This window comes from Pelophylax lessonae (genome assembly GCF_965119305.1).
Source record: "Pelophylax lessonae genome assembly, chromosome: 2".
NCBI classification, from domain to species: domain Eukaryota; kingdom Metazoa; phylum Chordata; class Amphibia; order Anura; family Ranidae; genus Pelophylax; species Pelophylax lessonae.
In genome coordinates, this window is record NC_138769.1 from 630846803 (window position 1) to 630860204 (window position 13402).

General features: G+C 41.0%; 1 protein-coding gene across 1 annotated transcript in view; it reads right to left on the reverse strand.

Moving 5' to 3' along the window:
* The window catches only part of FLT3 (fms related receptor tyrosine kinase 3), a gene marked incomplete at its 3' end in the record, with an annotated part of 140654 nt that overhangs the window by 63392 nt on the left and 63860 nt on the right, over positions 1-13402 (reverse strand). The window contains 3 exon segments of the mRNA XM_082248175.1: positions 1480-1633; positions 8163-8287; positions 9188-9348. Coding sequence (XP_082104301.1) covers positions 1480-1633; positions 8163-8287; positions 9188-9348 — 440 coding nt within the window.

Consider the following 13402-nt stretch of genomic DNA (forward strand, 5'->3'; position numbering starts at 1 on the left):
TGTGCCCAGAGTTGTGGGTACAAGCGGCTCCTTGGCGGGTAAGCACTAAATTATTCTTTGTACCCACGGGCTTCCTGCTAGATGACTCTTCCCACAAAGCTAAACCTCTGATATGCCCACATTCTAGGGCTGGAGTTGGAGCGAAACACAGCTGTCACGTGAGTGAAGAGTGAGGCTTGCTATACATGGGTCAAATATTCAAACAAATTTTCTATTGAAAATTAGAAATTTGGTGCATTTTGTGATTCGATGATCCACCATTGATTTCAAAATTCGATCAACCAAACCTTCAAATTCTCCTCATGTTGCAACAGAAAATAATTTTCATGGCTGGGAATCTTCCTTTCTTTCCGGGAATTTTTTTTTTCTAGCACTCATGCGCATTTATTTTTCGATTCGATTTCTTGCACGATTCTCCCATCATTGATTAGAAAAGTGTTCGCTTTTCAAAAAATTTCCAACATGCCCGATTACTCAAATTTGATGACCGCACGAAAATCGCCCATTGCTGTGGCCAACTAATGGTGTGAAATTCGAACGAAAATTCTTAGATAAGGTTTTCTAAAGAAAATTCTTCCGAAAATCGACCCATGTAAGACCAGCCTAAGGTAATGCTGGCCATACACTGCCGAAAAATCATTCCAACTCGTTTTCAAATAACGAACACTTGGTCGTGAGAACAAATGATTTTGCCATCATGTAATGACGAATTTTGTCACAAATGCCTAGTGCATACAGTTTGGGCGAGAAACACATTAACCTTTCAATTTATAATTAGTTTGGCAGAATTTTCTAAACTGTTCCTTCGACTTTTCAGCTCTGAAAAGTTAAAACCGATTTTCTATTTGTGCCCATTAACTGGACAAAAAAACAAGCAAATGGACCAAATGACAGATTTTCAAACAACTTTTCGGCTAGTGTATGGCCAGCACAAGTATTCCCCTTGGACTTAACGAGCATTAAAGCCTTATGCAAGCCAAACACTATACGAAAAATCGTTCAAACTAATTTCGGCCGTGAGAGCAGACAAACGTGTCATCGTGTAATGAACAATAAATTGTTCAATAGACATAAATGAATCAATTTTTTGTTTGTTTGTTCACATGTACCTAGTGCAAACAGTTAGGACGAGAAACACATTAACCTTTCAATTTATCGTTTGTTCGGTTTCCAAACTTGGTTTTTTGGCTCAAAAATTTCACAACCGATTACCAATATGTGCCCATTAACTGGTCGAAAAACGATCAAATTGTCTAAAGAACTGTATTTTGTACTGTATAGTGTATGGCCACCATTAGTATACTACCAATTAGGAATTTTTTTTAGCTGACCAGAGTTCGTGTGGTAAGCAGATACTTTCTGATACAACCACAGCCTCATTTAACTCCAGAGACAGTGCGGCTACATTGTTTTGTACAGTCAGAGGCTTCTGGGCCAATTCCATTGAAAATATTATCCTGAAATAGTCCTTATTCCTACCGAATATTGTTAATGGCACGGTCTTGTTCTCATGAAGGTTTGATGAGCAGGATATCGTGGTGTTGCTTCCTCCTATCATCTCTGCAGTTGATGCAAATAACACTTGTATCATGTCTTTATCATTTTTGTAGCATTTTACTAAATTCCATTGCATCTGTACAGAAAAAGACATATTTCATGGTCAATCACTTGCTGTAGTCATAGCTCCAACAGACATTTTGGTAACATACATTTTTTTCTTTCCCTCAATTTTTTCAGGTAGGTGTGTACAATGATTATTCATTTTTTTCCCACTTACTTTCCATGTCATAAGTTAAGTAGTTGCAAGTCAGGGCAGAAAAGCTGAGACTCTATAAGGATCCATTAAAAACTAAAGAAAATAAATGGGAATAAGAGAGGAGTAGCTACAGACAGGGCCGGACTGGCCTACCGGGAAATTTAACGTTTGGCTGGTAAGTCCCCCTGCCCTGGGGCTGCTTGAAGGGCAGTGGTACTCGTAAAAAAATGGCTGCGGCCAGCCCGACATGTCAACTGAGCATGAGCTGCTGCCACTCGGGAAAGGCCGTACACGCTCGGCCATTCTCGGGCAGGTGGCGCATGCGCAGTGAAGTGATGGCGCCGGGCAGCATCATTTTTAAATGTAAGGCGCCTCACAAATCGGTAACCTCTCTGCAGCCCCTGCATTTCCCGTACCATGCCCACTGCCTCTGCCTCTCCTATACCATGCCTGCAGCCCCTGTATCTCCTGTGCCATGCCGGCAGCCCCTGCATGTCCTGTACCATGCCCGTAGCATTACCTGCATGTTTTTTCTATGTATATGATAGGTGTGCTTATGTATTTATACTTATATAAATATAATAGGTGTGCTTATGTATATAATAGGTGTGCTTATGTATTTATACTTATATCTTACTGTTATATCCCTTAGAGTGACTACAACAACCATCCTCCTGAAGAAGCAGGTTATTACGCAACGCACTGACACCTTCGCTGCCATTGTGCTATGTGCTGGGTGTTCAGTGTGACCCTGCGCCTTTAAGGAGGGGTGGGCTCCCTCCAGTCACCTGTCCTCCATCTATCTCATCAGAATGCATGTGCTCCCATTGTGGAGAATCTTTAAAGGTAGAGTTAGGGACTGCAGATATCAGGGTGCCTTGGCGCGGCCTGCAGCTTACCAATGTATTTGCAAATGTGTGCAACTAAACCCCTGTTTTTAACGCATACTGTTAGACAGGTTAATTTGGCTGGTTGCTGGCTGGTTGGTAAGTGGTAGTGACTGGAAATCCCTTCGTTTTTGATCTGTATTACCTCCAAAACATGTTGGGGACTGTGTAGACTTTACTTTGGAAGGTTTTATGTTGCTATGCCTTTCGAATGTATACATATTTTTTTTGTCTGTAATAAGATATCTAGTCGTGTTTGGCCATATCTGTTTGTCTTTGTTTGGGTAAATATCTGTTGAATATGCATTTCAATTGTCAATTTTAACTCAATGAGGTGTTAAATAAAATGTATATTTTTATACCTGTCGAGTATACCCACATGTTTAAAGGTACCCAGAAAGTCCCACTTCATTCCTTTGGAGACTTGTTAGTTGGGGAACTAGTCTCCTGCCCTAAATATTAATGGGATGTTGGTACCAGTATTTGTGTTTTTTACTCAAATGGCTCTTTTCACTACTCATGTGTGTGTGTGTATATGTATGTATGTATATATATAATACACTCTTCAAATGTGCTTTAAATTGCATGGTTTTCCCTTTTATGAACAAGAAAATAATGACGTTATGCTGTTGCTGTGAGGCTGGTATGAAATTATTTCCAGGGCTGAATTTTATTCTCAGTCCAGGCCTGGGTACAGGCTGTAACCAATAATATTTAATTTCTAAATCTGTTCCTGAGCTTTGCTCTGTTGGTTTTTACTCCTGCAATTCTGGGAGTGAGCATCCAATGGTTTTCACAAGTCAGGACGTGGGGGTTGCTAACTTGGAGTTTTTTGGAAGGCTTCTGAAGGTACCCAAATGGCCTACAGGTACAACAATAAAAAGAATTATAATTTTACAAAGCTGCACAGATTTTTAATATATATTGAGGCCCCTTGACTGCATAGGCTGGAATAGGTGAACTTACCTTTGAACCCTGGTACAGACTGGTACGATGCGGGAAATACACAAGATTCGCTGCATTTCCCCACATTGTATCGCACTGCATAGCAATCACGCGGCATCTATGCGATCTGCTGTGGGTGTCAATGTTAGATTAACAACACCCCAAAACAGATCACAAAACACAATAAGACCCCGTTCACACTGGGGCGACCTGTCAGGCGACCTGGTCGCCTGACAGGTGGCCGTAGGTCGCCTGCCATAGAGAAGCTGTGGACCCGTTCTAATAGGAGCGACACAAGTCGCTCCGACTTAGAAAAAGGGTCCGGAGCTTCTTTGGGGCGACCTGAAGCGACCTGCATTGACTTCAATGATATGAAGTCTGTGCCGGCCGCTCCGCGGTTGCGGTGCGAGCTGCGCACCGCGACCTGTGAGGTCGCCCCGGCAAGTAGCGTCGCCCCAGTGTGAACGGGGTCTTAGATTGGCAGAATCACATCGCATGGGTCTGAACACCCATGCAATGCGATTCAGGTGCAGGGGGAAAAAAAGGGTCCTGCACCATTTTAGTGCAGAATGCAATTTTAGCCATACAAAATGTACAGTGGGTACGGAAAGTATTCAGACCCCCATAAATTTTTCACTCTTTGTTATATTGCAGCCATTTGCTAAAATCATTTAAGTTCATTCTTCTTCCTCATGAATGTACACATAGCACCCCATACTGACAGAAAAACACAGAATTGTTGACATTGTTGCAGATTTATTAAAAAAGAAAAACTGAAATATCACATGGTCCTAAATATTCAGACCCTTTGCTGTGACACTCATATATTTAACTCAGGTGCTTTCCATTTCTTCTGATCATCCTTGAGATGGTTCTACACCTTCATTTGAGTCCAGCTTTGTTTGATTATACTGATTGGACTTGATTAGGAAAGCCACACACCTGTCTATATAAGACCTTCCAGATCACAATGCATGTCAGAGCAAATGAGAATCATGAGGTCAAAAGGAACTGCCTGAAGAGCTCAGAGACAGAATTGTGGCAAGGCACAGATCTGGCCAAGGTTACAAAAAGATTTCTGCTGCACTTAAGGTTCCTAAGAGCACAGTGGCCTCCATAATCCTCAAATGGAAGACGTTTGGGACGACCAGAACCCTTCCTAGAGCTGGCCGTCCGGCCAAACTGAGCTATCGGGGGAGAAGAGCCTTGGTGAGAGAGGTAAAGAAGAACCCAAATATCACTGTGGCTGAGCTCCAGAGATGCAGTCAGGAGATGGGAAAAAGTTCTAGAAAGTCAACCATCACTGCAGCCCTCCACCAGTCGGGGCTTTATGGCAGAGTGGCCCGACGGAAGCCTCTCTTCTGTGTAAGACACATGAAAGCCCGCATGGAGTTTGCTAAAAAACACCTAAAGGACTCCAAGATGGTGAGAAATAAGATTCTCTGGTCTGATGAGACCAAAATAGAACTTTTTGGCCTTAATTCTAAGCGGTATGTGTGGAGAAAACCAGGCACTGCTCATCACCTGTCCAATACAGTCCCAACAGTGAAGCATGGTGGTGGCAGCATCATGCTGTGGGGGTGTTTTTCAGCTGCAGGGACAGGACGACTGGTTGCAATCGAGGGAAAGATGAATGCGGCCAAGTACAGGGATATCCTGGACAAAAACCTTCTCCAGAGTGCTCTGGACCTCAGACTGGGCCGAAGGTTTACCTTCCAACAAGACAATGACCCTAAGCACACAGCTAAAATAACGAAGGAGTGGCTTCACAACAACTCCGTGACTGTTCTTGAATGGCCCAGCCAGAGCCCTGACTTAAACCCAATTGAGCATCTCTGGAGAGACCTAAAAATGGCTGTCCACCAACGTTTAGCATCCAACCTGACAGAACTGGAGAGGATCTGCAAGGAGGAATGGCAGAGGATCCCCAAATCCAGGTGTGAAAGACTTGTTGCATCTTTCCCAAAAAGACTCCTGGCTGTATTAGATCAAAAGGGGGCTTCTACTAAATACTGAGCAAAGGGTCTGAATACTTAGGACCATGTGATATTTCAGTTTTTCTTTTTTAATAAATCTGCAACAATGTCAACAATTCTGTGTTTTTCTGTCAGTATGGGGTGCTATGTGTACATTCATGAGGAAGAAGAATGAACTTAAATGATTTTAGCAAATGGCTGCAATATAACAAAGAGTGAAAAATTTGAGGGGGTCTGAATACTTTCCGTACCCACTGTATCTCTCAAATCGTAACGCACAGACATTGCATGTGATGTGCACAGGAATGCAGTGCGATTTCTGTGTGAATCACATGCGGTGTTCCGCATGCACTAGTGTGAACCCAGGCTTAAAGCTTAACGTTGGGCTTTTCCCCACAGTTAAACATAAGATGTCCTCAGTCTTCCAGATTGAATGATGCACAGCATTACTCAGCTCGGAAGACTGAAGGCATACTGTGAGTGCAGGGCTTCTTAAGCCTAGTACACACTAGTGGATTTTTTTTTCTTCAACCCAGCAAAAGCAATCTCTTCTGCTGTGCTATTGTGTTCTAATAGGGGGACGCCCGGGGGACGCCCCCCCCCACCAGAACCCTCGGGTCAGCGCTCTCAGCCATTGAACTGGCCAATACCGCCCGACATTCAGCTTGTTTGTACTAGGCTTCAGGCCTTGGAAAGTGCAGTGATGTCTGTCTAATGCTGGCCATACACCTGCCGAAAAATAGTTTGAAAATCTGTCATTTGGTCCGATCGTCCGTTTTTCATCCAGTTAATGGGCACAAATAGAAAATCGTTTTCAACTTTTCAGAGCCGAAAAATCGAAGGAACGGTTTTGAAAATCTGCCGGCCGAGCGATAAACGAACGATAAATTGAAAGGTTAATGTGTTTCTCGGCCGACCTGTTTGCACTAGGCATATGTGACAAACTGAACAAAAAATGGATTAATTTATGTCCATTGAACGATTTATCTTTCGAAATTTGGTCATTACATGATGGCCCGATCGTCTGCTAGCATGGCCAATTTTTTTATTTTTCGAAAATGAGTTTGTCCGATATTTTGGCTAGTGTATGGCCAGCATAACTTCTGTCAGAATCAACAGGTACTTGCCGAATTTTTAAAGAGACATACATTTTTAAAAAAAAAAAGCATGGAACAGATAGTTTGTTAAGATGTAAAAAGTTATCAAAAAATAAAAACTAGAATAATAAGGGGGATGTCACACCTAATCATAACAACATCAGTAACATGTGCTTGCAAGTAGTCGCAAATAACAGTGACACTAGCCTAGGTCAAAATATGCACTCACTGAAAATACACCACACTTTTTTTTTTTCTTTTCTCTTTGCCCTTTGAGGCTACATTCACACCTGAGCGTAGCGTTTTCGGGCGTTTTTTTACCGCGATTTTTACCCCGATTTTTACCGCGATTTACAGGCGTTTTTACAGGCGTTTTTTGTGTAGGCGTTTTTAGATTGAATAGAAACCAATGGAAAACGCCTGGAATATGCCCAAAAAGAAGCTCATGTACTTTTTTGAGCGTTGGGCGTTTTGCTTACAGCGTCAAAACGCTCAGATGTGAACAGGGGCCATTGAAATGAATAGGATTTGTCTTGTTGGGCATTTTGAGAACTGATCCTAGAGCAGAAAAACTCCCCAAAAACGCCCCAAAATGCCTAGATGTGAACGGAGCCTTAGAGTCGGTTCGGACTAATGCGACACGACTCTGTACTAATTCGGGGGCGACTTGTGCATTGCCATGCACCACGACTTTGGAGCGACTTGCATGGACTTCACATAATGGAAGTCTATGGATTCTAAGTAGTACAGGACCCTTTTTCTAAGTCAGAGTGACTTGTGTCGCTCCTATTAGAACGGGTCCTGTAGCAGTCAATGGACCGCGAGGGAGCGTGACTTGTCAGGCTGACAAGTCGCCTGACAAGTCGCGCTAGTGTGGATCGAGTCTTAATATCACGTATCCTAAACAAAACATCTAGCTAAGTTACAATAACAACAATATTGATAATGTAAAATGAAAATGTTTACCTGGGACCACTTCCGATATACTGATTCTTTTACAAATCTGAAGAATACTACGAACTAAATCATCTCTTATTGCAACTTCAGAAAAATGCACAACTAGACACTTCTTTCACACTTTCCCAACTGACACCGTTAACAAGCTATCGCTAACTCCCACTCCCCCCCCCTTTTTTTTTTCCTTTCTTTCCTTTTTCTTTCTATGCTTCTCTCCCGTCCCTATGTCCAACATTCTACTTTACTCAAATGTATTGCTCCAGTCTTATCTTTCCAGTTAGAAGTTACCTGGATTACTAACTTGAAGGGAGTGGCTTCCATCCTCAGGCGCAATATGTTCCCACTTGGGGTGCCCGAATGGATGCCACAACCCTATTATAATGACATTCCTATTGATATCCATGTTTCGCTGATTTTGTAACTGTACACTGCTACATAGGTTCATGTTGTATAACCTGATTACCTAGATGTTTTCTCGCTTTCTTAAAAACCTAATAAATCTTTTTTGTAAAAAAAAAAACAAAAACAAAAAAAAAATGTTTACCTGAGTTTGGCTTGTGAAACCAGTAACCCTATACTTGTACGTATCGTAGATAGCCCAGCACCGTATAACAATGGGATCTCCAATTTTAACAAGAATTTCAGGCTGGCTTTGTCCAGGTGTAAGATCTTGAAAATAAATATATTAAAAAATGGAAAGTGAACCTGTTTACTTTACTACACGTAAAAGTGACGGCAGAATGCAGGAGGTGTAATGCAACTTGTCATGCTACATTTGGATACTAAAGCCTCGTACATACGCACCGATTGTTGGCCGACCAATCGGCCGTTTTTTGTCCAGTGTTGTTGTGTTGGTTGAAATGTGCTCTAGACTGCACACAAATTTTGTTGGCCAACACCAACCAACTGCAGAAGTGATGTCATGTTCTGGTTTACTTTTCGTTTGTTTTCTCTTTTCTGAGCATGCCCAGTCTTGCTCATCACATTTTTGTCTGCCGAAATCTGTACCGACTGAAGAACAATCGGCCGCTCTGGTGACAGCCAACAAAAATTTTATAGCATGCACACCAGATTTTGTTCGCCCGAAAAGTCGGTCGGTTGTCGGAAGCATCATACTAACAAGCCGACAATCAGCCGATCGGACGTTGGCCGAAAATTCACGGCCAACAATCGGTGCGTGTGTACGAGGCTTTAGAAGGAAAGCACTTTTACCAGCAACAAAACACACCCTCCTAAGTTTCCCTGCAATGTGCTGTGGTTCCTCCTGCTAACCCCTACTTCCCTATAGGACACATTAGCTGGAAAATACACTGAGAACTGTGGAGGAAACTGCAGAGCAAAATCTCCAGAAGTGTTGGTTTCAGAAGAATTTATCTGGGGATTTCACTGATGTGTGGGTGGCAGGAGAGGTAAGCATTCACTTTTTTTTGTGGTGAATATGGCCAGCATGAGGTGTTACAAGAAACTTCATCTTACATCTGAAGGGTTGAAAGCTTATTAAGGTCACATTCCCATGTTCATCCAAAGCCCCCTCTGTCATATACACATGTAGTCTATTATTCATATTACCTATTGTGTGTAGTTGAGCACACTCTATACCATATGCATTAGTAGCACAGCATTTATCATTGTGACCCATAAGACATCTGGCTTCTACTTCATGCTGAACTCGCATAATTCTGTAGGTATCTGTCTCGAACGATGACACCAAGCCTTCATCTCTATTACACCTGCATTAACGAGAACCAGAACAGCAAAAAGTATAAACGAGTTGGAGGCTGAAATGGGTCTATTTTTACTAAAAGCAGGCATCTTTGTCATTGTAAAAAATCTAGCAATGTATGGAGGAGATGGCAACATTTTTGAGCACTGTCTTATAGAAACCCTACTAACATCTTTAACCACTTTAACTCCGAAAGGTTTTACCCTCTTAATGACCAGGCCATTTTTTGCGATTCAGCACTATGTTGCTTTAACTGATAATTACGCGGTTGTGTGACGCTGTACCCATATACATCTGATGTCCTTTTTTTTCCCCACAAATAGAGCTTTCTTTTGTTGGGATTTGATCACCTCTGCGGTTTTTAGATTTTGCGCTATAAACAGAAAAAAAGCGACAATTATGGAAAAAAAAAAAAAAAAGCAATATATTTTACTTTCTGCTATAAAATATTCCCAATAAAAAAAACTTTAAAAATCGAATTTTTAAAATCTGTTTAGGCCAATTTGTATTCTGCTACATATTTTTGGCAAAAAAAAAAATCCCAAAAAGCATATTTTAATTGGTTTGCGCAAAAGTTATAGCGTTTACAAACTACGGGATAGATTTTTGGACTTATTTATTTATTTTTATTATAATGATGGCGATCAGCGATTTTTAGCAGGACTGCGACATTGCGGCGGACAGATCAGACACTTAACTGACATTTTTGACACTTTTTGGGGACCAGTGACATTAATACAGTAATCAGTGCTAAATAATATGCACTGTTACTATATAAATGATACTGGCAGGGAAGGGGTTAACACTGGGGGTGATCAAGGGCTTAGGTGTATGCCTAATAGTGCTTACTAACTGTGTGGGGGGGTGGGTTGGACAGAGGCAGGGAGAGATTGGTGATTCAGCTTAACTGAATCACACAATCTTTCCCGGCCTCTCTGACAGAAGACCCGCCTGCTTTGTTTACATAGGCAGGCAGGTCTTCTGTCATTCTAGCTGAGGATTGCGGGAGGCTGGTGGCGACTGAGCGGTCTAGCTTCCGCTGTGCCTGTGGCGTCGAAACCACGTGCACATAATCACGTAGATCTACGTGATTATGCACAGCTGAACCGCCCCGCCACAGTATATCTGCTGGTGGCGGTCGGCAAGCGGTTACTGGGCCATTGTTTATTACTGAATGATGGAAAGCATACACAAAGTCCATGTTTTTGTTACTTTTTATGTTTTTATTTTATATTTTTCTAGGATGGCATCTGGAGGAGTAAGCTATTTTTGTTATATGTGATCCTGTTCCTGAATTTTGATATGGCTCTGCATTCATTTAAAGCGTAACTCCACTTTTGTTGAGAAAAAAACATTCCCCCTGGGTGTACATTGCAAGGATTTTTAACAAACTTTGTTGCAGATTCCTACCTTTTGGTATTCAGAAGAAATCCCTGTTTGTTTCTCTGTGCCCCTGTGCTCATTGAGTCTTATGGGAGTGGTTTCATAATTATCAACCAGCTGCTGTAGAATCAGGGCTCTAATTAGGGAATATTCAGGATCTACATCCGTTTACATAATATTTCCTATTGGGAGTATCTCACCAAAAATGAAATTTTTGGTGCAGGGGGTGCCAAAAATCTGACTTGTATCTTAGTGCAGACTTCTGGGAAAATCAGCGAGCCAATCACACAAGCAGGAAATGAGGTTTCTAGGGGACGTTCTGTACACATTCTGTGTACAGAACACCTCCAGGTGGCCATATTGCATTGGAAAAAAAGGTGTATCTCTGCGATGTGGTGGGGCAGCAGCTGACACAGATAAGTAGAAAACCAAACTTATAAATAATCTTAAGAAAAAGTGTATAGCCCCAGAAGTAAATGAACAACGATGAAATAAGAATAGTGTTATAAATGGATAACACCTTGAAATAAAGTCCAAAAAAAGTGCTTGATAACGTTCTATTGGACGAAACGCGTCAGTCAGGAGACACCGGAGCTGAGATCAGGTCACTATCCAATATTGGGTCAGTAGTGGCACCCATTGTCTTATAGTTTTATGATTCATTTTATTTTGGATGTTAACATACAAATCCAATAAATACTATACTATGGAGACTTCATCTGGCTCCCGGTGAGCTTTATTTACCACAGCTACATCTGGATGGTGCGAGTCGTGGAACAGCCTTCCACAAAAAAGATGGTGGATCTACACTGAGTGCGTGTTTGCTGCTGTAAGGGCAGCCTGCTTTTCTGGTGAGTGTCCATTTCATAGGGGTGCGGTGGATGATTCCGGAGCACTGTACTGGATCGCTTCTTCACTTTTCAAGTCGCCACCAATTCTTTGTGCACATCTTTGCACTGAACTTTGTGCTTTCACCAATACGTTTATATTGCTGATCCTATCATGGAACTGTGCATTTAAATCTACAGTATCTCACAAAAGTAAGTACACATTTTTGTAAATATTTTATTATATCTTTTCATGTGACACACTGAAGAGATTACACTTTGCTACAATGTAAAGTAGTGAGTGTACAGCTTGTATAACAGTGTAAATTTCCTGTCCCCTCAAAATCACTCAACACACAGCCATTAATGTCTAAACCACTGGCAACAAAAGTGAGTACATCCCTAAGTGAAAATGCAAATTTACACTGTTATACAAGCTGTACACTCACTACTTTACATTGTAGCAAAGTGTGATTTCTTCGATGTTGTCACATGAAAAGATATAATAAAATATTTACAAAAATGTGAGGGGTGTACTCACTTTTGTAAGATACTGTATATTTTTCACTCTATTTTTTTGTATTGTTGATTTTTATTCAAGATTGGACTTAAATATATAATTTTTTTTTTCACTTTAGCACTTTTTTTTGACTTAATTTATTGTTGTCCGTTTATAACAAAGTATTCACATTTCATTGTTGTTTATTTGTTTTCGGCACTACACATTTTTTCTTAAGTCATATTGCATTGAACTTTACAGAAAATTACAGAGCTGCAGATTGAAAAGGAAAGGTCGTTTTTAATAACACTCAATTACAATATGACTTGTGGCGCAATTGTATACGCTATATTATTATTCTTTTATTTGCTATTTCTTTCCCATAAAAGTGGAGTTACCCTTTAGGTTTGTACAATAACCATGTAAGGCACGCACCCTTGTACATTTACTGTGGCAGGGCAGCCCTTAAGCACAAAATCACGTACCTGTAAGTGATTTTGTAAATGGACACAGCAGGAGCCAATCAGTGGGTCTGGCGGCCATGATGGCCACCAGCCACCCGTGATCATTCAGAATGACAGAAAGGTGGTCAGCTTATGTAAACAAGGCAGACTGTCATTCTGTCAGACAGGAAGAGAGAGATCTTGTGTTCCTACTAATCCGGAACACAGATCTCTCTCTTCCTGCAGTCAGTCAATTCCCCCCACAGTTATAAAGCACTCCCTAGGAGCACATTTAACCCTTTGATTGCCCCTGATGTTAACCCCTTCCCTGCCAGTGTAATTTTTACAGTAACAGTGCATTTTATTTTAACACTGATCACTGTATTGGGGTCACTGGTCCCCAAAAAGTATCACTATAGTGTCAGATTTGTCAGCAGTCCTGCTTAAAATCACTGATCACCGCCACTACTAATAAAAAAAAAAAAAAGTCCACAAATCTATACCATAGTTTGTAAATGCTATAAGTTTTGCGGAAACCAATCAATATACGCTTTTTGGGATTTATTTTACCAAAAATATGTAGCAGAATACAAATTGGCCTAAACTGATATTATGAGATTTTTTAAATTTTTTATTGGATGTGTTTTATAGCAGAAAGTAATAACTATTGTTTTTTTTTTTGGTTTTTGTTTTTTTCAAAATTATAAAAAACGCAGAGGTGATCAAATGACTTGCAAACAAAAGCTCTATTTTTAGGAAAAAAAGGACATCAATCTTATTTGGGTAAAACGTTGAACGACCATGCAATGCTCAGTTAAAGCAACGCAGTGCCAAATCACAAAAAAAGGCCTGGTCATTAAGCTGAAGTGGTTGAAGGCAAATTCACCTTTTTTAACCAACCAATAACAT